This window comes from Globicephala melas, chromosome 10 (assembly GCF_963455315.2).
Source record: "Globicephala melas chromosome 10, mGloMel1.2, whole genome shotgun sequence".
Classification (NCBI taxonomy): Eukaryota; Metazoa; Chordata; class Mammalia; order Artiodactyla; family Delphinidae; genus Globicephala; species Globicephala melas.
This window is the reverse complement of record NC_083323.1, coordinates 18,766,220-18,793,539: the sequence shown is the minus strand read 5'-3', so window position 1 is coordinate 18,793,539 and position 27,320 is coordinate 18,766,220. Positions and strand designations below refer to the sequence as shown.

Below are 27,320 nucleotides of genomic sequence, written 5' to 3'. Positions count from 1 at the left end.
TTAGGAGCAGGTTTGGATTCTAGACAGCGGATCCTTGTTTCCAAGGACTAAAAGGGAGAGATGTATCAGTAATTGACATCTTCGTGTACTTGTTTTTTCTCATTTCAGTGGTATTTGTTTCTACAGAAAATATTGAAATAAAGAAAATAAAATCAACCGAAAAAGTTGAAATTTTGTCTTTAATTGCACCATCTGTTTTCTTTTCTTAAGGTGAAGAATGAGAGCAGTCTCTGACCCCCTATCCCAGCCTCAGAAGTAACCACTGTCGACATTCTGGTGCTCACGAGTCTTTGTTTTTTCCTCTGCGATCGTAAAAATATACCTATAAACTAAGTACATACATGTACACCATTGACAGCCTTTTTTAAAAAAAATGAAAATGTGGTCATGCTTTTTTTTTCACTTAACCGTATCTCCTAGACTTCCCTGATAGTCAGTATTTACAGATTTACCTCATTTTATTTTGAGCCCCTGCACAGTGCTCCTGTATATAGATTACAGTTTATCTAAACAATCTGTTTATCGATGGACATTTGGCTTGTTTCAAAATATTTATTAATACAAACAGTGCTACAGAAATCACCTTGGTGTATTTTTTTACATTGCCCAATTCATGGTTTTTTTAGGGCATTTAGCACTTGCCTGAAGGTGTCAGATGGTTGGGATTTCCACCCCCCTTGAACCACCCAGATAAAGCTTAACTGAATATTTTCTTTTCAGAGTCCTAGACTCCCTTCCACAAATACTTCCTGCTTCTGATTCTAGTTTAGATGCCCACAACCAGTAGCAATAATTTAAATTATAAATCCCTAAAGGCAAGAGTGTGTCTGCATTCCCATTCTGACACCCAACCGGGAAGAAAATCCAGTGGGCATCTTCCCTCCTCCCTCCTCCCTTGTCTCTCCCCGCCCCCCTCAACCTGGTCACAGGTCCAGCCTTCCACCCTGACCACTGTCTCCTGGGCCAGCCCTGAGTACTTTTGGGGTTCGCAGAGATCAAAACCTTAGAAGATGCTGCTCAGTTGATCTGAAATATGCTTCCCGTGCTTCCTGCCACCCACCGACCCCACATACACAAAGAAAGCTGCAGCTCCTTGAAAAAAGGTTATATCTGTGGAAAGCTTCTTCAGTCTTGGATGAACAGGAAGCCTTTTTCTCCTTGAGCTCTGCCTCTACACTTAGAATGGAAGCCAGCAGAGAAGGCCAGTCTGAAGCAGAAGGATCTCACGTTCTCTTCCCACCTTCCAACAAAAGGCAAGCACCCCCAGACCTCAACCCCCAGCTGGGCCCTGGTACCCAGGCCTCCCTCTCAGTTCTTTCTACAGGACCTGGGGATCGCGGGATCTGGAAAGAGAGGAGGTGGGCATGAGGCAATCACCCAGTGGTTGGCGAAATGGGGACACTGGGACGAAAGACTAATACGGGTGAGGGAATTCCACACCTGGCCACCCCACCCCACGAAGAGCCGTGTTAAGAGGGATGGGGTGTGGAGGGGAAAACGGAGGGACTGAGCTTACCTGGGAAAGCTCAGCGTCCTGGGAAATCTCAGCTCCACTGCACAGAGAGGCTTCCAGAACATCTCTCTCCCTTCCCTCACTTTGAAGGGAAGGGGTACCTTGATGACTTGGGCAGCCTTTGACAAGGCAGCCGCCCTCGAGGGGGAAAAGCAAGGTCACCTTCGCCCTGTCGTCTCCTGGGTCCTGCGGCCGCCTTTTCCCCTCTGTCATCTCCCTGGGTGCTGCCTCTCGGGCGCGGAAGCTGGGCTCCCAGCGCTGCAGACCTCGGTACTCATGGGGCGCCCCTTCTTGGCTCTCTGGTTCTGACCCTTCATAGGGCACTTAGCTCAAGGCGGGACTCCAGGCTCCCAGAAGTCACCGTCGGTGGTGGGGAGAGCAGAGCAAGAGAGGGCCAATTCCGGAGCCACAGTCCTCCCGGGTGGAACTGGAGACTGCCCCGGGCTGGGAGGACAGAGGGACCTGGAGGCTGCAGCTCTCCGTGGTGCTGCCCGACTTCAACGCGCGGATACTTAAGGCCAACAGCAGCCTGCCCATCTTCCGCTAAAACGGATGGAGTCCGGGGCTGTGGTACCGGAAATGGTTTTAATTAACCTGCTTGCAGGCGGGCTAATTGAAGTCTGCGTGCCGCGTTTCCGCACCCTCCCAACCGTGTGTCAATTGCCAGGGCGGATCTGAAAGTTTCTTTTCACTTCCCCCCTCAGTGCTATCTCCCCTTGTGAACTAAAATGATGTGGACGCTTCCCACCCTCTCACCCTGCTTCCTCCGCGAAGCAATTACACCTCCCGCACCCTTACCTGCCCTGCCTCTCGGTGCAGGCGGAAAAGCGGAAGGTGAGGGCTGCGTAGCCACGTGGTCGTTTCCTGCTTTACTCGCCATCCCCAAGCCGCCAACCTGGTCCTGGAAGCTGCAGGGTGGAATGAGTCTGGGATGGCTTAAAACCCACGGCCCTGGTCTGTGTGTCGGGGGATGCAACTTTAATTTCACCAAATAGAAACTAGATCTTTGGATCGGTGAGGTTTGAACCCCTTAAAAATGGAGCGTGTGTTTCGGCTCCATCCGAGCTGAATCTGAGCCAGGACTAAAACACGGGAAGTGCTCCCTTTTAGTTCGGCGAGCTCCTGGGAGGGAAGAGAAAAGGAGGTTTGGAAATGGGGTGGTGCAAAGGTGGAAACATACCAGCTAAACCAACTTCCGCGTTGTCCTCGCAGTAATCATTTTAATGCGCCTGGTCCCGGGCTGAGCAGGAAGTAGACAGGCAAATAAATACTTGTTGAATAAAACCCGAAAAGTGTAATAAATTGCGTTTTAAAGCTTTGTATATTGGTTGATTCTCTCTTGCCTCTGTCAAAGTATACAGCCGATGGCAGATTTTGGAGACATTTATTCTCATCTTTTATGAGGATGCTTTCTTACAACGTCCGCATCTTTGAGGGACTAATTCATTCTCTTCTATTTTGCAAGAATTGTTATTTCCGTTTGGCCCTCTACATTGGCTGTTTCTCGGGTCGGCTTTGGAGCAAAATGTTCAGAGCGGGAGATGGCTTGACCATAGTACCAACTACTTTTATTTTAAAAATTGGTCTCTACTTCCTGCCCCTGGAAAGACAAAAAGCCTGCCAACTCCCATGTCCCAAGGTGACCTTAAAATTGGGCAGCAAAGTGAAGGTAGGTTTTCTTGTGTTGGTTCCTCAGTAAAACAACATATCTAGAGAATGATGATTTTCAAGACAATTTCGTTTATGTTAACCGTGTCACAGAATGAGCACAACATGACATTCCCAGCAGAAAAGAGTGGCATTAGCAGCAGAGTGAATGCTGGCCTTTTGGAGGTCATGGTTTAAAAGAGTGCTGGTAATGCCATAGGTCCGGAAGGAAAAAGAGAACACACAAAGGTGTGGGAATGTCAGAAATGGGATTAAAGGAGTGAAGGTCTGTTGCGAGCTTTAAACAGGAAATTTCCATCTCAATCTCCAAAGTTATCTTTTTCAAGATATAGTTTTAGCTTCAAGTTGATGCACATTTCATTATTTTATTGCTCACAGCTTTAATGTATATAGTTTGTACAGCTGGATTGTGTTGAAAGGTTTAAATTCTGCTTTAGTCAAACTCCTTTCTCAAGTGTAAGCCTAAGAGTCTTTATGTAGGGCACCTCCACAATCATTCTTCTCTTTGGAATGATGGGTCAATTGGGATCGTTTTGCTGGACCCAAACAACCATAATAATAATAACCAGTTCTTATGGGAGTTCATTTGTGCTTTATGCCAGCATAATAAACATTTAAAATTGTTAGAATGCTACTGAAAGTGGTTGAGAGGCATCTATAAACAAAATATGTTGTTTGATTTTTGTGACGATCTTATAAGGTAGGCATTTCTCTTCCCCAATTTACAGAGGAGGAAATTGAGACTCAGGGAGATTAAGAGTCTGTCCAAGTAGGTTCAACTTGATGGAAAAACTGGCACTTGAATTGGGATCGCCAGAGAAGTGCTACTGAAAGATGCTACATCTTCCGATCGCAAATAGTATCATGTGGGAGTGCACCACTAACGAAAACACGATACCCAACTTTCATTTGTGTAAAATGTGAAACACTGGACGTTGTCACCAAGGGGACCGCATCACACTTGTCTACTTTGCCTTTCCAATATTCAGCCAAAATTTATTCAGAGTCTGTAATGAGGAAGACTACCATCAGAGTCATGCCTCTTGATCTTTGTACTTACTCCTTCTAGACTCTTTACCCCTCCTTACTTTTGCTCAGTAAAAGGATAGACTTCGGGCTTTTCCATCCTCTTCCAGGCCAGTAATTTCCATGCTGGGTGTGGGTACTGTCCGCGGTGCTGAGAAACGCGGCTTAGGGAGGCGCGGATAGTCTGTTCCTCTCCCTCCTCTCCAGCCTCAGGCACGTTCTAGCTCTCTTACCTGGTACTTCACTGTCATAAAACCACTCTTTTATAATCCCAGCCTGCCCTTTGAGCTGGGAAGCGATTTTTTCTCCCTTGCGCCAGGACATTCTGGGAATGGAAAGTTTGGGAAAGGTTCTGTTTCCTCCTTCCTCACTCGGAAATTTGATTTTTTTTTTTTTTTTTGCCAATTTTAGATAGTTAATTTTTATTCTGTTTAAGGGGCAAAATTCTTGTCCATAAATATAGTTCCGCAAAAATCATCTATTTCTTTTTTTTAAAACATCTTTACTGGAGTATAATTGCTTTACAATGGTGTGTTCGTTTCTGCTGGAAATTTGATTTTTTGTTAGGCCAAAGAAACAGAGCTCATTGGGCTCCACAGCTTTAGGGCTGGCGGCGTGAGGAGTATTTGGACACTGGAGGAGATTGAAAGCCTTCCTAGGCCAACAGTTACCCTTTGCAAGTAATGCTGTTGTCCCAGGCTGATTCTCTACTTCTGGGTGGTGCCAGTGGCTGGAGGCTCTCTAAGAAACAGATTTAAAACATGTTCTCCTTCAAATATGTTCTCTGTGCCTTCGTTGGCAGAGATCTTAACTCAGCCCCAACTCATCTCTTATAAAATCTCTTAGAGGTCAAAGGAATGGGGTGTGTGTGTGTGTGTGTGTGTGTGTGTGTGTGTGTGTGTGATAGGATGAGTGACTTTTCAAAGAAACCCAAGGGCTGCAATTTTGAAAACACAGACATAAGGGAGAAACTCAAAAACACAAAGGAATATACATTCCTGATCACTTCTTTCGAAGTCCAAACTCCACTCTCCCCTGCCAACTCACAAGGAATAGTGGAAATCAGCCTTTTGCCAGCACTCTCTCCATTTGAAATGTCATTGCAGAAAAGGACAGGATGCAGCTGACATTTCTTTGAGAACCTTTAGGAATAAAGAGGCCTCAGAGAAGACTAAGTGTATTTCTTCTTTAATAGATATTCCTTAATTTGCTTCTGGGAAGAATAAACCATAGACATCCAAAGTATGCACTAATTTTAATAACCTCCATGAAAGAGACGGATCCACTTACTCTCATTGGGCATCACCCACCTCCTAAGAATGATCTGAGGAAAAATACAGACTGCAGTTCAAGCGAATCACCATTCACCTTTCATCCATTTCGACAAACCTGAAAATGAGCGGGTATTATGCTTCCTGCAGTATCATCTCCTTCTTCTGGAAGACTTAAGTCCATCTCTCAGAGAAGCACATCTTCTTGTCTCTTTATTTTTCATAAATGTTCTATTATTTAGAGATTGTTGTCATAAAAGAAACAATGTGCAAGAAATATACAAAACAAATATTGTTAAAGAGTACCCTGAACAATTATGAATAATGTTATAGAGGAGAGTTGTATATACCCTGGAGGGCTAGAATCCATCTTCTCCGCAATTGCTTATCACTCTGAGCTTATTCTTTAAAGCAGCGGTCCCCAAACTTTTTGGCACCGGGACCGGCTTCGTGGAAGACAATTTTTCCACGGATGGGGGCGGGGAGCGGGATGGGGAGGGAGGAGGGTTCAGGCGGTAATGCAAGTGATGGAGAGCGACGCGGGGCGGCAGATGAAGCTTCGCTGGCTCGCCTGCCACTCACCTCCTGCTGTGCGGCCTTCCTAACAGGCCGAGTATCGGTCCTCGGCCGGGGTTGGGGACCCCCGCTTTAAAGGAACTGTGCTTACTACAGGTGAGAAGGTAAATTGTGCCTTGAAGCTAGCGAAGTTGCAAGATTACAAATGAGGAGGAAATTCAAGGCACAGAAACTACTAGGTTCATTTATAGCATGTGTCAAGCCTACTACTGTTTATGGTTTTTGAAACTGAACGGGAAAGCTATTAAAAAGCAGTGACTGTGTGTGGAGGTGCAGACTCCGTTGAGAAGAGAAAGGTTTGATCACATTTCTTTCTTTATCTTTTGAAAAGTTCATTTTTTACTAAGCTTTCTTCTTTTGTCTCCTCTGCGCTTTTTTTGCAATTATTAGGCAAGTCACTCATTGCTTTCTGACCATTTCAGCCCCACTGTGGATAACTAAGAAGTTTCACTGATGCAATTTTGTCCCCTTTATTAATTGACATTTATTAAGCACTACCATATGTCAGTTGTTGAAGCAGTATAAATACAAACTATCTAGCCATAACCTAGCTTATACAAGGGATAATATCTTTCTTTACAAAAAAATCATAGCTTAGACTAAGATGCAAAACTTTCAATAGCTTTTGAAAGGGAAAATTGCAAGTTTAGTTGTTTCTCAATTTTTTCTTGCAAAATAGTTTATTTGTGAGAGACAATCTTCACTACACTCCCTGTGATTCAACTCAGAAAAATTTTTAAAAGATTTTGAGCACCTACCATGTGCTACATGCTGAGGCTTTCAGAGGTGAAGAAGATTATCAACGCTGTTGTATTTATGAAGCTGATACTTTAGTGGTAGATTCTTTGAAGCACAACTAAACGATATAACTTAGAAATCTAGAATTAAAATCTAGTTTCCTCCTTTCAAAAACTCATTGAACACTAATGCTACACAGTTTTAATATTCTTCCATATATTTCTTTTGTTTGGACACACCAAGATTAGCTGTCAGTAAAACATTAATATTGTTTCTTTTAAAACTGCTCGCTTATTATATATTAAATAGATAGTAATACTAACACATGGAAATATATTGAATTCCATCGCTATAGCTTTTATATCCAGATAAAAAGTACTGAGTAACACATGAAAATTTCAGAGACTATATCTTCCATTCAGTGTGTCATTTCTTCCTGCCAAAATTACAACCTAAACCTAAGCTTTGACTTAGAACACACTAAATTACCTTCAGTAGGACTAAAAATCACTATAAAATAAAATTTCCAGTCTAAAATACTATACAATATTTCAGTTCCAGAGTCAAGAAATTTTCTAATTTGCATTTAATGTAAAGAAACATTTATCAAGATAGTCCCTTTGCAGAGTATTTGGGCACTAAAGGAACACCAGAGAAAAAGCCCGCTTCCACTTTTAGAATCAGTGCTTGTCAATGGGTTCTTCAAAGGCATGAGGAAATACATACAGACAAGAAAATCCCAGCTTCAAAGCAATGAAACCTCGGACACATTCAGACCAAATTGCTCTTTCCACCCTGCTGGCATACTTAGGCAGGTATTATTACACCCTATTAATACATTAGGGACAGTTGTTTAAAGACACATGTTAGCATGTGAAATGTATTTCAAGGCTGGAAGGGATCTTGAGTCATCCAGTTTAACGCCTCATTGTTAGAGTTAAACTGAGGTCCAAAGAGGGGAAGTGACTTATGCAAGGTGACCTAATTGGCAAGTGGCAGAACTGACCACCAGAAGTCAGGTTTTCTCAAACTTGATGTACCCAGTAGATTTGACTGAGCATAAAAGAATCGCTTGGGGTACTTAAAAACACAGGTCTCTGCGTCCCATCCCCAAATATTCTATTTGGGTAAGCTGGGATGGCACCTAGGATTTACTGTTGATGATGATACAACTGGTCTGAGAATCACACTTGAAGAAGTACTACAAAAATCCTTTATTTCCCAAATAATACGGTAGAGTGGTGTGAAAATTTAAAGCAAAGCTTTTAAGCCATTGTTACTCTCCCCACTGTTTCTCATATTCGTGTGTTCGTGTAAAATGCACAACCAATGAAAGTAAACATCTGTTGACCTGACTTGGATTATCACAATGAGCCCCTGCGATGGGTTGGAAATCTGGGAATCTGATCATTCTTTCAGCACAAGTTTATCCAGATAATATATTTCTAAGGGCAGTGAGAGGACTATTTCATTCCAAGAAATATTTGAAACTACAAAATTGTGTAACCCTTAAAGTTTTTTTAAACATAATTAAAATTCTCACATCTGTTGAAGATTTGATGTTTAATAATGCATTCCTCTATTCATTCAATGAATAGTTACTGAATAGTTACTGAATATCTACCAGCCAGGCTTTTAATTAACATCTATCGCATCTTAAGGGTCTTCAAAATGTCTCCAAAAGCAGACTTGACAATCAACTGGAGAATGACACTGCACGTTGCAGGAGTTAGATGGGGAGTTCTGCTACTCTCCACGGCAGCATTTATGATTACAATAAAGCATACAGAAATATTTTGATTTTACACTTTGAACTTTAATATTTATAACTATTTTAATAGGCTCCTGAATTAAAGAAAATCTCCACAGGCAAAATAACAAAGCAGTAATTAGAATCATAGTTCCCTGAAATAGAAAATGACCTTTGCAACAGGAGTAAAGACGCAGACATAGAGAATGGACTTGAGGATATGGGGAGGGGGAAGGGTAAGCTGGGACAAAGTGAGAGAGTGGCATGGACGTATATACACTACCAAATGTAAAACAGATAGCTAGTGGGAAGGAGCTGCATAGCACAGGGAGATCAGCTCGGTGCTTTGTGACCACCTAGAGGGGTGGGATAGGGAGGGTGGGAGGGAGGCACAAGAGGGAGGGTATATGGGGATATAAGTATACGTATAGCTGATTCACTTTGTTATACAGCAGCAACTAACACAACATTGAAAAGCAATTATACTCCAATAAAGGTATTAATTCAATTCTGACAGACTTGTGTTTCACAACGAGTGATATATACTCCTTTAGGAATTCTCTAGAGCAAATAACAAAAGTATTTAGGAAGGTTGAATGAAGCAGGTCCCGAATTTTCATTAACTCTGATGAAATGTGACAGGTTATTGATTTTTAACTCAACTGAGAGTATGGGATTATCATCTCGAAATCAAAGATGACCCCAAAAGATCTACCATTATGCTTTGGGGTATGTATTAACATGCTGTCCTTTCAGATTATTTTGATTTATTTGTTGATCCTCCATCTTGTTCTAGAAAGGATTCAAGGCTGTTATCTTGAATTAAGGTTTGCTTTTCAGACTTTTTCAGATGAAATGAAAGAAGTAGTTGGATTTCCATCAACAGATTCTCAAGTTGACAGATCAGGTTCAGTGCATGGCTTCACTTTAATTTCTGGAGGGCACTGCAAAGGATTCCAACTTCACCTACAAAGAAAAACAAAGGAGCCACTCATACCATGAACAAACACCCTTCAAGTGTCCACAGTGTGTAAAACACTAGGGGATCAGTGGGGTGTGTGGATATACTAGGTACCACCGCAACCTTCAAGGAGCTGGCGTCCTAGGATTTGGGCTGTTACAGGCGATTCCAAGTTGTAGGAGGCACTAGAGCTATTACTGTAATTAGTTTCCCTTTTCCATAGGCTGTTTCTCAGGGAGGGAGTTACTCATTTTCTCCCCGGGAAATCACTAGCTGTTCTGTTTCTCTTTTACATGACCAACCACGGATGCTTGCAAGGAGCTAAGCCACAGAACCTAAGCCACACAAACCCGCTGTGTCGGAATCACCTGGGGCCTTATTACAAATACAAACTCCTGAGTCATATCACGCATTCAGTGAATTTAGTCTGGGATATGACTCAGGACTATTAATTTCTAACTAGCTCTCCAAATGATTTCTAGCTCTCCAAGTGATTCTAAGGGACACGAGGTTTGAGAAGGCATGGTCCAAGCAGGTAAGTCAGCCTAGATTGCCAGACCACTGGACTAAGGAGGGTACGATGGAGTTGCTTCCATTCATGACATGTTGTCACATGCCAAGGGGCCACAGGGACATAGACTCTTCATAGAAGTGGAAGGGGCCTTGGAGACACATCAGCCTCCCTCCTTCCTAGATCCTGAGGAAAGTACAGAGCGGTGACGGGGCCTTATATTAGGTCACATAGCTCTAAGGACCCTTCAGTTCCTAAATTTGTTGTTCTGTGATTTAAAAAATTTCCTTATAAACAATAGTCCATGGAGTTCTTTTTGCTTCCTCGGGGGAAATGAGAGAGAGAGAGAAAACAGCTACGGCCTGACCCTTCTATCTCACACCCCAGCCTCCAGAGCCCTTGGCTGGCCTCTTTGGTGAGCAGATCTGTTCCAGCCGAGTGTCCAAACGGGGGAGAATCAGCCTTGGGCCTTTTCAAGATGGCTGATTGCAGGGGGCCATACCTAAGGAGGAATGACTATAATGGGCTAGCTCTACGTCTTAGAAGTGGCCTCAGGCAACATAGAGGGGTATGAGAGGGCTACTTCAAGCCCATCTGCCCTTTTGGCCTTCGTTAGCATTGTTTGAGATAGAAACCTCCACTTGGCCTAGAGCTCCTCCCTTTAGGCTTGATCCTTTGGTGGTTTTAGCCATTTATTCAATAGCTCTTGAGTACCTAATATGATTTTTAGGAATAGGGCTAACTGCTAGGGGTTTGACAGCAAACCTGACATGGTTCTCTGCTCAGGTCTAGTTGGGGAGACAAGTAAACAATTACCAAATTATAAAAAAAACATAATGATAAATGCTCTGAGAGAGGGATCTGTGGGAATGCCAAGATGTAGGAGGGACACCCAAACCAGTCTTCCTATCAGAAGAGATATCTATGAACGATTAAAAGATGAACTGGGGTTGGGACCGCTAAATGAGAGTGGTAGGGAGACTATTTTAAACAAGAACTGTATGGGCGAAGGCCAGGGCCCAGGGGAAAGCATGGTGGGTGTTGCTGGAGGGGAGTCTGAAGGCTAGAAAAAAATCAGGCGATGAACAAATAACACTGTGATTTTTTAAGAGCAGCTATGATAACATCCTCATTTTCCAGGAAGAATAAAAGTCAATAGATGAGCTACTCTATGGTTGATAAAGTAGATAGAACCTATTCCTTAGGGGTTGGTATTCCAGGCAGAGCAAGGTCCAGTGGACACTTAGAGAGAAAGGGGTGAAGATGCAAAGGAGAAAGAAGGACGTGGCAGCGACAAGCCAGAGTGGAAAAGTGGTGTGATGGTAGGAGGTGGGGTGGAATCTAGGAAGGTCGAAGGAGAAAGGACACGCAAGGCAATGCTGGCCTTTTTGCCAAGTTTTTCTCTTTCAGTAAATCAGTGGCTTCCCTGGAGACGCTTTTCTTCTCAATTAAAGATTTAATACATTTCTTATCGTTCCTATGGTGAAGGTAAGAAGACACAATCCTCTAGTTATGGGAGAATGGCCTCAAAGGGTGTAAATTACTTACTATTGATGGAGTCAGCCAAAATCGTAAGTTGCTGGGTATTGTCCAAGACCTCAATCCTCTGGGCGTATGGGTCATAACGAACTGAGAAGGGCCGTGGGATTATAGCAGCAAAGTTCCTGAAACCAAACCCATAGATCTAAGTGAAGGGTACCATTTGGGGAAAAATAATTTTAACAGGTTTTTCCGTTGCATTTCACTTGGCTCTTGGTAGCACTGAAACCTCACTAGAACAGGGGCTTTAGAACCAGGCTGAGAAGTGAAATGGAACTTTAGTGAGGTCCTCTTGGGAAGCCAGCGCATTTGTGGGCTAGCATTTTGCCTTTGCTCACCTAAGCCCAGTGCATTGAAAGCTGACATGCCCAGCTTCACAGGATCCCAGAGGCCTATACACCTCATGCTTATTATCCATCACTGATAAGGTATAAAACAAGTGGTAAAAAATGGCATCATGGTTGCCCTGTGCTGGTAGACCCTCTGCCTGGCCTGCCTCCTGCTGGGAGCAGAGTGGCTCAAGCAGGTTGATGGCAGGGCCATCATCCCGGAGGCCTGAGAGTCTTAGAGTCCTGGTACCACTCCATCAGCCTCTTGCTGAGCTGGCTCTGAGACTGGCACATTCGCTAATTCCTTACTGAGGGCCTACTATGTGTCAGGCGCTGTGCTAGCGTCAGGGAAAGAGCAGGAAACAGAAAGGACCAAAATCCCTATCCTCGTGGCCCTTAAATCATACAAGAGTTTAGACATTAATAAGTGCTAAGGAGGGGGCTTCCCAGGTGGCGCAGTGGTTGAGAGTCCGCCTGCCAATGCAGGGGACACGGGTTCGTGCCCCGGTCCAGGAAGATCCCACATGCCGCGGAGCGGCTGGGCATGTGAGTCGTGGCCGCTGGGCCTGCGCGTCCGGAGCCTGTGCTCTGCAACGGGAGAGGCCACAAGATTGAGAGGCCCGCGTACCACCAAAAAAAAAAAAAAAAAAAAAAAAGTGCTAAGAAGAAAAATAAATCACAGAAGGGGATAAGGAGTGCTGGCGGGAAAGGGCTGGGTCGTGACTGTAAATAAGCTGGTTAGAGAAAGACACACAGAGAAGGTTAAATGCCGGTGAAGATTGGAAGGAGGGGAGGGGGCGAGTTATGCAAGTATCTGGGAGAATGAAGCAACAGGGACTTCCCCAGGTTAGAAGCCTTCCAGCGCTGCTCGGTGTGGGTGCCTCTGTGGCCGCCCTGTACATAGGAGAGTTCAGGTGTGGACTGGGGGTCGGCAATGAGCAAGGATCGGCTGGCAGGCTTGTCTGCAGGGCTCGGCACAGTTCAGCCAATAAGCTGTGAAATAGGGTCCCGTGAAGGAAAGAACTTCTCTCGACAGAGAGTGGAAAGACGCAAAGGTGGGGAGGCTGGGAGATAACGTGGTCTGATGCATGCCCTTGCTGTAGTCATTGGAGTCCACTCTCCAGGCCACCCACAGATCAGGGGCAACAGGACAAATCAGGAGGGTCCCAAGAGCCGTTGACCCACCTTGGTCGTCACCTCACCTCACTTTCTCCTTGGCATCATTAAAACTCTCAGCCACGTAATACAGGGGCTGGAACTCTGTGATTGTGTACTGCTGGAGAGCGGTCTTCTCCAGTTCCAGAGGAAGGAGCTTCGGCTTGCCTGACAAGCAATACTGCAGGTCCCAGATGGAAAGTTTTCATGGTTAAATCAGGGCTGGTGGTCCCTGCCGCATCCCAGACGCCACTGGTGCATCCCCTCCCATCTCATCCTGATTCCTTCCACACCCCAGCCCAAATGCAGTCAACTAAATTATTAGGCATATACTAGATAACCTTTACAGCTCATCTAAAGCCAGCGGTCAAGATAGAAAGGAGTATTTTACCCCAACCATTTTCAACTAAGGTGATCAATAGACAACGTGGGGGCCAACCACATTTTCCGGCATGTGTTTGCATATATCCCAATGTACAGTTCAACCTCGGGCTCAGGAGGCCCCTCTGCACTAGAGACCTGTGTACTACCTCTAACACCCACAGTCGTGACCAAATCATAGCCGCTAAGAGATCAATCACTTGAGGAGAAGCCCCCAGGTTGAATTTCAAAGTGAATACAAATGGGTTTCAACAGCGCAAAGAGAAAAAGGATGGTCTGCTGCACCCACCACTTTCAGATCCATCCTTGGTTTCTGTTAGGGTCATACCTGTAATTCACCAAAGGACGACAGGAGCCCAGCACCATATGCCTTTATGGAGTCTCCTTCCTTGCAGAGCCCAAACTCCACAGTAAACCAGTAAATCTGAAATGGAACGTCAAGTTGAGAGCATACCTCGAGGAAGGGAAAGGCAGCAGATGACCCAGGGCCAAGGACAGGACTGCCCAGGTGGGAGTTTGTGCAGGTCTGTTCTCTGAATCAGCATGACCTGGGGTCATGGTTTTGTGTCTGTCCTATGTCTTACCCTATCCAGTCACCTGTTGAATCAGGAGTTGGCTGAATGCAAGATGGGATGGGATGCAGTGGAGGAGTACCGAGGAAGCCCCCAGAGGATACTCCCAGCAAGCAACTCTCTCTGTGACAGGAACTCCTCCACCCCTTTTGCCTTCTCCATGGCATCAACTAGAGTGAGATGCTCCCCTAAGTTGGTTGGAGTTACCAGACAATCCCATCAGGCTCCACCGGGGAGGTAGGGGATTGGGTCATGATAGAATCAGCGAGGGGGCATCTTATCATCTGTGTGGCTGAACCACACTGACTCCATTCTGTCAGCTCCATCTAAGCCTGCGGCCCTAACCCCTCCCCTTTCTGCAAGGCTGAGCTTTAGCCTGTTCACAAGGAATGCACCGGACAAGTTCTCATCTACTTTTACCCTTGCCTGATATAAAAACTTCACCTGATAGGAAAAATTTTGCTGACGCAGACGGTTAATGGCTCACAAGGAATAATGGTCATGAGACCCCCTGAGGGGATGAAAAAACCCTGGCTCCTGATGGAGCGGACATGCTTCTCCCTTAGTAGTCAGATTCTATCTTTAGTTTTGGTCCCTTTAAATCCCCCTGTACCCTTCTCGTGGCGCAGAGTGAGGCTGCAAATGCCTTCGGGCTGTTGTCCTCCTGGCCCTGCCTGTGTGTAAGTTACCCACGATAAACTTCCATCATTGCATTTCATGGAGTTTCCTGCTTCCTTTTTTGGCCTCAAAGTTCCTTCTCAGTTCGGAGGTTATTATTTAATATCCCCACCATCCAACAATCTGTGTTAAAACCCTGTCAGTCACTGCACTTATCCTCCCCAAAAACCAAATCCTTTTCTTTCAATAGCTCCCAGTGCAACGTGCCCTAGATAAATGGCCTGGGCAATAAGGTCCTGGAAGTCTGGCATCACCCTAGTGAATAGGGCCAAGAGAAAGCCAAGGCCCAGTTAGTGCTAGAGATTGTCACAGTCTTGGAGAATTAGTTGTGGGTTTCTAGTTAAGTCCGTTGATTGCACTAGAGAATGCTAAACCTGTGAAGGCTGTCAGAACTTAGTCTGACCTCCGCACATACAGATGAGAAGTCTTTAGCCCAGAGAGGTCAAGTTACATGCATACAGTGGCACAGCATCTCAAGGGCAGAGCAAGGAGCCCAAGACTGTTTCCAGCTCAGTATATCAATAATAAGATTTTTTTTTTTGAGAAGCTATGTTGGTAATGAGTACTTTTATCATTGTTACAGCAAGTAACATGATGCTCTGCATTTGAGTTTCTTTTTTTCTTACAAGTGAGAGATTCTATCAAGCTCTGCAGTTTTCTTTGAAAGTTGCTTTTTGTATCACTACAGCATCTGGCATTTAAAAACTCACATTCACACAAGTTTAACTCTTCAGACCCTCAAGATGATCATGATATACTTTTGAGATGGGCAGAGTATAAACGATTGTGTCTATTTTTAGAGATGAGGAAGCAAAAGCCACTTGCCCAGGGTCTCAGAGCAGCTGGTCAGTGAGAAAGGATCAGAGTTTTGGGCCTTCTGATAAACTGAATTCATAAACTTCTAAACTGATACATCTTCCTGATATATTTGCATTCATCTGCGGTCCCTAATTCCATTATAAAGTTTTATTTCTCATCTTCCCAGCTGAGCACATTATAAGAAATGTGGCTTAGAGGCTGGGGAGGGATGCACGCAAGTTGGAAAGGGGTCTGTAGGAAGGAAAGGCCTGCTGTGCAGAGTCACTGCCTCCATGGCTTCAATGGGTGAGCCATCACATCCACTGGGGAAGGAAGTGTTCAGTTAGAAGGGGAAAGCCCACCCCCTTTTCTACCTGGTGTCTGAGAAAGGAAAGATCTTAACGCTGGCTCCAGTGTAAAGGCAGAGAGTAAATATTCCCTCTTCAAAGCTGTGACTCCAGCTTCCCACCCACTTAAGGGGGTTCTCAAGGACTATCATTATAGCCTGTTGGTGTTTTCAAGACACTGTTTAAAATTAAATGTCTGCATACAGTTGATTTCACAATCGAACCATTAAGAAGTCAAAATGTGAAATGTCACTCGTGCAAACGTAACCCGGGGCATTCTGATTTTTTTCCGCAAATGACCTGGCTTTCAGGGAAGGAGCAAAGCTTCAAAGACCTGAGGCCCTGACACCATCCACCAGGAAGAGAGAGAACTTACTGTTGCGAGTTTCTCAATGTACTCGTCGGGGGCACCCAGCGAGGCGAGGCCGATTTCCTGTAATTGTGGAGAAACAAAGTCACTGGCATGGCTGGGGTCTGCCTATCTTCAAACTCTACCCTCGGGTCCGACTTCGTACTTGACCACAGGAAAGGGATGGGTGGCTAGATGCCTTCAGAAGGGCCCAGATAGACTCTCATTGTTCTGTCAAATCTTCCTTGACCACATTTCATAAAATCACAGATCTCTAGAATGGGGGAAGCCTTTATCCATCACTTGGTCCTTTGTATTCACTTTGCGAAAGAGAAAACGGAGGCACAGAGAAGGGAGACGACCTGCTCAAGGTCAGGCGATAGGTGGCATCTGAAGTTTCATGTCCTGATTATTCTTCCATAGTTCAAGCGGAACATTCCTGGAGCACTAGATGAGACTTAATCATGTACCCTGAAGACACCACAGGAGACTTGCAGAGAAGTGCTTGACATCTGTCCAGGTATATACATAGCTGGAGAGTCTGAGATGTCATGGACCACCTCTTATCACAGCTCCAAATCCAGGACCCCCTAGTGGTCTCTGTCTCTTTCACAGCATTTGCTCCAGCCTACCTTGTATCAGACATACCGTATATATACAAATATATATGTTTCTTTCCTACTATATGCATTTATTCATTCCAAAAATATTTATCAAATGCCTCCTATGTGGCAGGCAGTGTACCAAACGGTAAAGATCCTTGACCTTGTAAATAGTGTCTAAGTTGATAGCGAAAGACAGAAATAATAAGCATATACATAGGTATGTTACAAGGTGGTAAGTTCTTTGGAAAGAAGAAACAAAAGGAGGAAGGGACAAGGGGGGACCCGGAGCACCAGGAAAGCGGGCGTGGGGTGGGGAGGCTGGGATTTTAAATAAGCTTCCAGGGTAAGCATCATTGGGAAGCGATACCCGAGCAAAGACTTGATGGAAGAGAGGTTGTTGGCATTGCTGATATTTGAGGGAAGAGAATTGTGCAGGCCAAGTGTACAGCCCGTGGAAAACCTCGTGAAGGAGGCGCAACGTCAGTTGGTTCAAACAACGGGGAAGGACCACTGTGGCTAGAGCAGAGTAAGGGGTAGGGGTGGCAGGTGACAGCAAAGAGGGATCTGCAGCTCAATCATGTAGGAATTCCTTGGCTGTTTTAGGACTTAGGATTCTCCTCTCTACAACATGGGGAGCCAAGGCAGGGTTTTGAACAGAAGGGTGGCAAGATCTGATTTGTGCCGTCAAAGATTCACTCTGACTGCTGTGTGAGAGTTGACTGTAGGGGGTCAAGTGTAGAGGCATAAAGACCAGTTAGGAGGCTACTGCAGTCACCAGCATGAGAAGCGATAGGGCTGAGATGAAATTGGTAGCAGTGGACGTGATGGGCAATGGTCAGATTCTACATATTTTGGAGGTCAGACACAGAATTTTATGCAAGATTGATTGTGGGGTATGTCCGAGAGGAGTCAATAATGCTTTAGCTTTGAGCGACTGGAAGGATGGAGTTGCCATGAACTAATACAGGAAGAGCTGTGGGTGGAGAAGGTTTGAGTGGTAAGATCAGGAATTGCATTTTGGACAGGATGAATAGAGATGTCCATCGGACATCCAAGCAGAGATATTGAGTAGATGGCTGGATGTGTAAGTCTCAGTTTGGGGACTGAAGTCTGGGCTAGATATGTAAATGTGTTCATCATCAGAGTGGAGATGGTACTTAAAGCCATGAGATTGGATGGTACTTAAAGCAGACAGAGAGAAGGACCAAGGACCGGGCCCCCTTGGATGCAAGAGGGTACGTGGTCTTCATCTCTGTATCCCTCCCTGGTCAAGCCCATTACATGCAAAGAAAATGCTGTCTGATTTAGAGTGAATCAAATTCAGACACTGACTTAGCCTGGCTCCATTCTCCTGCCCCTTCCCCATCTGTGTTCCATCCACCCAGCTCAGACATGCCACGGTCCTGAATCGAACAGAAGTCATAGACAAATGCAAGGTTGAAAGAGTGCCCTGTTCTCATAGTCACCATTCTTTGTGAGCCCAGATCTTGTCTAATACAAGGGGCCCAAAGTGCTTCATCCCCACTCCATCCTGCACTCCAGTGTCCTGCTTTTAGATCAAAAAGGAATATGCTCAGGGAACTCAAAAGGACTCCCTGCCTTGGAACTGTCCAGGTCAAAGTTGGAAACGTGAACACTGATGACCCAGTAGCTTCTGTCTGCTGACTCAGGTAATTGTCCTGTCATCTGTGGGGAGTCCCCAAAATGGAACCGGCTTGGGGAGAATGGCCACTTGGCCTCTGATTGGGCAGAATAACCTCTGGTGATGAGAATTAAAAGTTCCTATTCCCCGAGGAAAAAACTGATCTTCCTTTGGCCATGTTAACAAATCCTGGTTTGAAAGCTATCCCAAGCAATCAATGACATCTTAGCAGCAGGAACCGCACTTCTGACAGTCAGCTGGTCGGCGAATAGCCTCAGTCCCGTGGTGACGCTTCCCCGGTTAAAGTTCACCTAATTTCTAAACACTCCCACTTCTAAAAGTCCAACAATCTCTGAACTTCACAACCCCCCCAAACCCACATCAAAGCAATCATTGTCTCTGTTTCCAGAGGCTGTGTCTAACAAGCGCAGTTTTCCCTTGGTCAGCAAGCAGTTAATTCTGCTGTTAGTTAGTTTGTTTCAGCTACTCAGTGGCAGCCTCTTCATTCAAGAGTGCAAATAGTTCTTTCTTTCTGCTGAGGGGAAATGCTTGTGAAATTCACACACACGTGGCCCAGCCCTTGCTCATGGGTCCTTCCGTTTGATCCTTATTCTTCCTTGTGAGGAAGAAAACTGTCAGGGAGGGCTTTTATAGATCCACGTCTCTGTGATCCAGGCACAGGGTGGGCTGGCATCGTGCCCCCCAGCAGCACCGTTCAACTCTCCCATGATCACAGTTACCCAGCCATGGTTTGGGGCCGCCTCTCGGTGCCAGGAGAGACTTACTAGGATCCTTTCACTCATCAAAAAAGCATTTTCGGGCCTGCTCACCACTGCGCTAGACGAATCAAAGCCTAGCCTGCTGCTTTGATGATGGAGACGAGGCAACTGGCTCTTTATTTTTTGTCAGCTATGAGTCAGGCTATGGGCATTGGATTCTTGTCAAATGCCATCTTACTTAATGAAAGCATATACAAAACTGACTGCCTGACAGGGTAGAAAGTGGCAAAGGCCCTAAAGAGGATGGGAAAAAAATGCCCGGAGAACTTGGAAGATGGTAAGGTTACTTCTGCATAGGGATCAGGGAGGTTGCCACGGATGAAAAGGCTCTTAAACTACACCTGTTAGGACAAGTGAGATTAGCTAAGTCAATAACACACAATTCAGAGGATGACCGAGTCGCCAATTCCATGCTGTGGTCCCTGGGATTGGCAATTGGCCAGCTCCATGGGACCACATGCCCATCTGTGATGGGATCACAGAACTGTACCTGGTTTCTACCCTTGCAGAGGACATGAAGGCCCTGCATGGATTCAATTTATCTTGAGCAGTCCAGGTCTCACCCCTGTAAGTAGAAGCCTAGAGAGATCAGTTCCTCACCTGCGAAAACTGGGCAAAGCTGCGATCTGAAAACAAGGGTACATGTCCCAACAGCTCATGGCAGATGTCACTGAAAAACAGAAAGCACAGAGCTTGGAGGGGAGGAGGGTTATAAGCCATAACAGACTCAGTCTTTCTATGTGAGGAATGGGTGGAATAAAGGAAGCAACTCATTCAGTCTTGCAAACTCATTCCTAAGAATAAGTGGTGTGTAAAGCTTGCTATCAGTTGAGACAAGGTACAAGAGAAAAGGGAGAAGGGGAAAGAAAAGTAAGGGACAGGGCAGGGCACGGCAGCCAGGGGGTCTTCAGTGTACGCCCAGTGGGATGCAGAACAAAAGAGGCAATATTCCTGTGAGCATCCTCCCATACGCCTGCGCGAGCTGCGGATCACAACCACTTCCCATCCCAAGTCTTCTTGTTGGTATTGACATCCCTGGGCAGATACAATATGCTCAGTTAGTTATTCCTCATGGGAACTAAATAATAATAGTAATAAAAATAATAGAGTCCTCTCTTATCCTGGAGAGGGCAGCCGTTGGTCAGAGAAGAAAACTTAACATTTATTTAACACTTTCGGCACCAGGTTTATTAGGAACAGGTCTTTTCTGGTTTATAGTAATGAACTTTGCAGGCTGGGAAAGATCATTTGGGGCATCCTGCTGACTTTTCATATCAATTGCTTAAGTTCTATTTGACTAAGAAGATGGCTCAAAGCATGGTGGCCAGTCATTCACTACCTCCAGCCAAGACACAATCTAGGCAAAGAGAGACTAGAATCATCTAGGTGTGATTCAGGAATGAGGAGGTGTTGAGACAGCCTGGCCGTCACTTGTTCCTGTTCCCCTTGGGCACTCCACAGCTCTGACTTCTACCGTCTCTTTGGAATTTGAATGTGAGCTCTCATTCTCTCATTCGGAGGAGATCTGAACCTTTGAGTCACAAGATACCTAAATCTCCAATCAGTACAATCTATTCGGACAGAGAAAATCCCCAGAAGAGATGAGTTTCCCTTGTCGTACTGTCGTCATCCAGGCAACTGGTCCCATGGACCAGCCCACAGTGTACCTGGAGCGGGGAGAGATGGCACTCACTGTGGCTGGCCACCGATAGCAGAAGGACGATACTCACGGTTCAGGCGTGTACATGGGCTTGGACCCATGTCTGATGTACTGAGTGCAGTGGAAGACTCGAAAGGCCAGGCCACCCAAGAAATCCCGAGAGGAAAGCAGGCCAGCCACAGGTCGGAGGCGGAAGCCAGTACAAGCTGGGAAGCAAAGGAGAAAGAAAACTGAAAGCCCATCACAGGGAGCCAAAAGGGCCTGAAGACCTTTAGGGAGGGAACCAGTACACTCAACCGTCCAGGAGCATGGGCGTCGATGCCAAGCAGACTTGGCTGCAAATCTATGCCCCAGTACTTTCTAGCTGGGTGATTTGAGTCAAGGAGTTTCACTTCTCTGAGCCTCAGTTTTCTCATCTGCAAAATGGGGGTAGATACTTCTTAGGGTTAGTCTGAGAATCAGAAGAGCTAATAAATATAAAATACTTAGAGCCTAGCACATTGGAAACATCCAATAAATTTAGCTTTCATTATTGTTTGTTAGGGTGGAATGCTTATTCCCTACTTCTCATGTTTCCAGAGTGGGGAATTCCCACTCTACTTCCCAAGACGGAAGAATATGAAAGGAACACTTCTAGCTTTTCTATATGTGCTTCACACAGGACACCCCATGAGGAGCAGTGACTTCTCTGATTGAAGGATTTGAGAGGAGGAAATGAATATTCTCAATGTAACCCTCCCTGCCCTTTCTCTCTTCACGATCCACACAGGAACTCATTCTGGTCTGCTCTTGGCCAGGCAATGGACTACACACTGCACCAACGAATTGGCGAGTAAGTTTACCTAATCCAGGGGTGAAATATTAGGAAATCCATTTTGCCTGCACCTCTATACCACATTCTCTAAGTAGCTTCTATCAGTAATACAGCTGACATTTTGATCACCCATCTCTCTGGTTCCTATATCTGTCTCTCAATTTGTTCCAAACCTGGAAGGAGAATAGTAATGACAGTGATCATGGTAATAATAGCTAACACTATATAATACCTACCACCTGTCAGACACAGTTCTAAGCACTTTAGATATACGAATTAATCCTCATCCTAACTCTAGGAGGTAGATGCTTTTATTATCTCCACTTTATAGATGGGGAAGCTGAGGCATACAGAGGTTAAGGCTCCTGCCCAAGGTCACAGCTACCGGCAGTCTGGCTTCAGAGTCTGTTTCCTTAATTGCTACTCTATACCTCCCCAGCTGCTAGTATTACTGCTGTATTCTTCTTGTTATTGGCCATAGCAACGTGTGTAATTAGTCAAAGAATGTCTTTAAGACCCCTTTGTCCCTCCGATTACATGCCTTAGACCCTCAGGCTGAAGTTCATTCTGCTTGGGCCCCCGCTCCTCTCTTTATCTGAGAAGTAAAGACTCTAAATGGAAGGGATTCAAAAGGTCCTCTAGCCGCCCCCCCTACCAATCTATCCTAGTTACCACTTCCCTCCCTGCCACGTAGCTTCCCTGGCTTTTTTGCCCCAGAGCTGGCCATAGCATCTCTGCATAGTTCAGAGGCACGGAAAACTCTTTCTATAACCCTGTGATCTGTATCCCCACTTTCCCTCATTTTACCTGGCACGTAATAGGCGTTTAGTATGTTTTGTCTGTTTATTTTGATTTTGCTGAGTCAACGCCACCTGGCAGAAAGGAGAACACTTATCTCCCCTGGAAATGATGGGCAGGTCAACCCGATCACGAATTTACCCACTGAGTTACTCAGATTCCAACGAAGCCCAAATTCAATGAGCACCTGCCGTAACACTAGGTAACACTATGCTTTCACATTCAATATCTTATTTCATTCTCACAGTTTCCCTAGGAGAAAGGCTAAAAGGCTGACAGTCTCCATTTGACAGATGACTAAACTGAGGTAGTTTCTCCCAGCTAGAGAGGATCAAAGCAAGATTCCAGATACCAGATGCATAGACTTAGAGCTCAGGTATCTCGGCACAAATCTCATTTTCTTACACAAACGCACACTGCAGCCAGCTCATAAAGTAGCAGGAGCTGCAGGAAGAACCCGGACGAGGCACCTTGGGCTTTGAGTGTTAAAAAATCCTTTCAGAGGGCTTCCCTGGTGGCGCAGTGGTTGAGAGTCCGCCTGCTGATGCAGGGGACACAGGTTCGTGCCCCGGTCCGGGAAGATCCCACGTGCTGCAGAGCGGCTGGGTCTGTGAGCCATGGCCGCTGAGCCTGCGCATCCGGAGCCTGTGCAATCCCGGTTTTCCTGGGACAAGCAACCTGCCTGCATCAGCATGAACACACTCACCTCCATTTACTTTTCTTCCCCTCCCCATCCTCCCCACATCGACCTTTTGACCCTGATGTGGACTTACTCTGCAGAAACTGAGAAACCTCTTCGAGCTGGGGGATGTTATCTTCACGGAAGCCACAGTACTTTTCCAGAAGTGGGAAAATGTGGTTGTGCTCGTAGCAAGCATGGGTTTTGTACAAGGACTTCAGGGTCCTGAACACTATCCCCCATGTTTTCTTTTCTTCCTCCGTGTATTCCACTCGAGGGATGGGCTGCCCACTAGGATACAGACGTGAAATATTTGTCTGCTGCAGGGCAGGTGCAAGAGTAGAGGATGAAGGGGCCGTAGCAGAGGGAGACGGGTTCAGAGTCTGTGAGCTGCCGCCCCCGACCACAGCGGATTTCATATTTCATAAGTGATTTGAAAGAGGAAAATTCCATTTCTTGATATAGCAAACATTCACGTGACTTGGTTAAGCAAGGATACAAGCTCTCACCTCATCCACTGCACCAAGGATTTCCTCTCACTTTGGGAAACCACTTGGCTTTTCTGCTCTCCTATCTCATATTCTTTACCCAGTATGGAAATTCACTTACCTTCGGGAGCCTGTAATATAAGTGTGTGAAGTAGCAGATATAGATAATAGGAGGGCGGAGGCTGAGTCAAGTGAAGAATACATCCTCTTTCTAAACAAAGGCATCCAAGTTCAAGCAAACTAAAGCAATTCTACCTGTTGGCTAAAGTGGATTTAATATGTGTACCATGAGTTTGAGATCCCTTGTTTAATGGGCATGTACTTGCTGGATTTGCTATTTCTGCCCCTAGGAAGTTATAAAGGTACTTAAATGCATGCTAGGTGCAAATCTGCTTACCTAGCATCTTCCGCCATGACATAACTAAAGTACGGGGAGCTTATTAAAGTATGTATGTTGGACCTGCCCCTCAGATCCGGAACCTGTGGGGAAGGGGAGGGCCCGGGCATCTGGATTCCAATAAGCTCCCAGGTGACACACTATAATTTGAGAGTCATTAGTTCGATAGGTCCTTTCGAAAACCATCTAAGAGTGAGCTGTGTTCTGAACAGCGAAAACAAATGAAAACCAAACAAAGCCTGACTTCAAAGACCCGTGACTGTTCTCTGGGCTACAGGCCTGTTTCCTAACAGGGTACACGGTGTCTGGGACAAGGCGAGACTGTTTACCTTAGAATTATGGATCATCTTCAGACTCCAAACTTGTCCCTCCTGCCCTTTCAGAGCTGTCGCTCTTCCAAGGACATTAAAGCAAAGTCATCATTATGTTCCACAGAGAGATGGGCAGGGATTAGGGGGAAAAGACAGACTGTTGCTTCAGAATCGAAAGCAAGACAAGCCCATTATAGGGTTCTATAATGGCGTAGGGACTGAAAAGAACATCAGGAAAGCCCCTGCCTACGGATGCCCCATTGTTTCAGGGCTAAGTGCCGATGCAGGGAAAGAAAAGGCTTCGGAAACTGACAGAGATGGGTTCACTGCTTCGCTCCGCCATTGCCTAGCTGAATGGCCTCAAGCAATTTAGTAAACCTCTTTGAGCCTAGTCTGCATAGCCGTTAGGTGGGCTAATGCCAACTAACTCTTTGGAGGGTATGGAAGAGAGTTAACTGAAATGCTCTGTATACAATAAAGATGTTAAAAAATAAAAAAAAATTTTAATTAAGAAGAAATGCTATGTATAAAGTACGTAACACTGGTGCTGACAATAATACCATTGGATAGTTGGTAATTATCATGATAATGGATTCTCATTTAGAAAGAAAGGTATCTGCTATTTCTGCAACAAATTTTCAAGAGTTAGTAACGTCCTAGGCACCGAGTTGTCCCTCTGGTTGACATTTACCGTGCCAGGGGTTCAATATCCATTCCCATTCTTCCAGTAAAGCACCCTTCTCCCATCTCAGTCTGCAGGTTCAGGTAAGAGGAGACTCCACCACTCCTACCTTCAGAGGTGGGCATGTGACCAGGCGCAGTCAATTAGAGTGTCTCATTTCCCTGGCCACAGTGACTGGCTGAGAGATGGGCCCATGTCCTGATGAGAGCCAATGAGACTCAATGAGAGAACTTTTGTTGATTGTGTTGAAAAGAGACAGAATCTCTGGTTGGGCTGTGGCGTCAGCCTGGCAGTGCTGGGGTCCACCTCCAAGAGACATGAGGCCAGTGCCTCTGAGCAAGGCCACTACAGAGGACACCAGAGTCAGGGGAAGGGAGAGAGAATGAGACGCTGAGTCCCAGACCCACCTGTGCCTCAACTACTTCCCTTAAACTTTTCACTTATAGGAGCCAAGAAAAGCCTCCTTTTTGTTTGAGTTGACTTGCAGCTGAAAGATATAAATCCCTATAGTCCATTTAGCGTATTCTTACATAAAATTTTAATTTTCCTTACTGTCTCCAGTAATTCAGCTCTGGCCCTAAATATATACTGATACATCTACTAATGAAACAAAAGCCCTGTTTCTAACCAGACCTGCCCTCTCATCCACTATCCTCGTTCTCTTCAGCTGATAAACTCCTACTCAATCTTCAATTCTCAGTCTAAATATCACTTCCTCTAACCAATTCCCCTGGTCTACATTAAAGTTCCTAATTATGTGGCCTCATGACACTTGCGTTTTGACTTTAGTCATACCTATTGCATTTATTGTTCTTTTTGTTATTGTCTGTCTTTCTCAATGATCCCCCAGAAGACACAGAGTCTGTTTGTCTTGCTCTTGGCATGGGTCCTCAAACACAGTAAACACATTGTATCAACTGATCCTGTGATTCTAGGACTCAAGGGGCAGGAGTTTGAGCCCCATGTGGTAGGATGACTGGGAAGGCGCTAGAGACCAGAATGTGGGGCTGTTGGCATGGAGGGTGGTAGAGCCCAAGGAAGAGGGTCAAAGCTGAGTCCTGAAAGGCATGACAGTTTCTGGGGTGGGAGGAGGAGGCCAGAGGAGACTGAGAAGAAGCCTCAAAGAGGAAGGAGGGAAACCAGCAGAGAGCAGAGTAGAGCTGATTCTCCTTATTGGCGGCAGTTCTGTTCCATAAAGTCACCATGAACTCTGAGTGAGTACTGAACCATAGCTCCTGCAGGAAATGCAGGACACAACTGATAATCCCTTGTCTTGTGTGTGCTTCTGGTTAAAGACACCTTGGTTAATGTATTTGTTGATAGATTCACACTGAACTCACAGCCAACAGTACTACAACAACTCAGGCCTGAAGGAAGCGTATCTAACACATTCTCCCCATTAAGCACGTCAGAACCGTCCTGTACTTAGGAACACTAGCCAGCACTTCAGCCCTACGCTGGAGCGCCATTTTAAACAGCAAAATTACCGACAAAAAGAACAAAAATTCAACAAATGTGGCAGGGGACTCATTTTTCCCTGCTCTGTGCATGTCTGGGAATGAGTGTGAAAGTGCCCCGAGTTTGGGGGTCTCAAATAAATTTAAGCGAGGAATCTTGAAAGAATGAGAATCAATTGTACCAGATACCGAGATAAAAGACAATTGCAAAAAAGGAAGGGGTTGTAAATAGCATCAAAAGTTCAAAAGAGATGAGCTGAGATGAGGCTGGAAATAGGCTTTGAATTGGAGGACAAGTTCAGTCCCTAATGAGATATATGACCTTGAGTACATCACTTAACCATTTGGGATTCATCTATACAAGGTAGAAAATTGACTGGAAGATCTCTGGTATTCCTCTGAGTACCAGCCATCTATAAATAGTTTTCAAAAACCAGTTTAACTTATCCGATGACCATCCAGAATCATGAGGTATTCAACCAATTCCATACTTCTTCGTCAGGTGTAACATTTTTATGGAAAGGAGGTGGATTTGAGTTTTTCCCTTCAAATCCCAACAGCCAAGAAGGAGTGAATGTATCTCATAAGCAGCTCCTGGATTATGTGGAGAAGTGTGGTCTCCTGACTCAGAGATCCCCAGACACTCAGGGAAGTGGTTGAGAACAACTTTGCAGTTAAACAAGCCTGCGTTCAAAACCAGACTATGCCACCTACTAGTTCTATAACTTTGGCAAGTTACTTAATCTTGTTTAAACTTTAGTTTTTCCACCTGAAAAATGGGGAGTTATTATTAAAACTAAAAGAAATAATGTAAACTAAGCATTTAGCAAAGCCCCAGACATAGCA

At 45.2% G+C, this 27,320-nt stretch overlaps 1 protein-coding gene across 3 annotated transcripts in view; it reads right to left on the bottom strand.

Moving 5' to 3' along the window:
- Nucleotides 1-8,424: 8,424 nt before the first annotated feature.
- Nucleotides 8,425-27,320, bottom strand: part of PAH (phenylalanine hydroxylase) — a 95,801-nt gene continuing 76,905 nt past the window's right edge. For all 3 annotated transcript variants that reach the window (XM_060306577.1, XM_060306578.1, XM_060306579.1), the window contains 8 exons: nucleotides 23,234-23,430; nucleotides 20,919-21,054; nucleotides 19,789-19,858; nucleotides 16,190-16,246; nucleotides 13,747-13,842; nucleotides 13,085-13,218; nucleotides 11,563-11,678; nucleotides 8,425-9,508 (listed from right to left, as the gene is read on the bottom strand). In XM_060306577.1, the coding sequence (XP_060162560.1) occupies nucleotides 9,465-9,508; nucleotides 11,563-11,678; nucleotides 13,085-13,218; nucleotides 13,747-13,842; nucleotides 16,190-16,246; nucleotides 19,789-19,858; nucleotides 20,919-21,054; nucleotides 23,234-23,430 (850 nt within the window). In that variant the 3' untranslated portion in view covers nucleotides 8,425-9,464. The remainder of the gene's footprint in view (nucleotides 9,509-11,562; nucleotides 11,679-13,084; nucleotides 13,219-13,746; nucleotides 13,843-16,189; nucleotides 16,247-19,788; nucleotides 19,859-20,918; nucleotides 21,055-23,233; nucleotides 23,431-27,320) is intronic.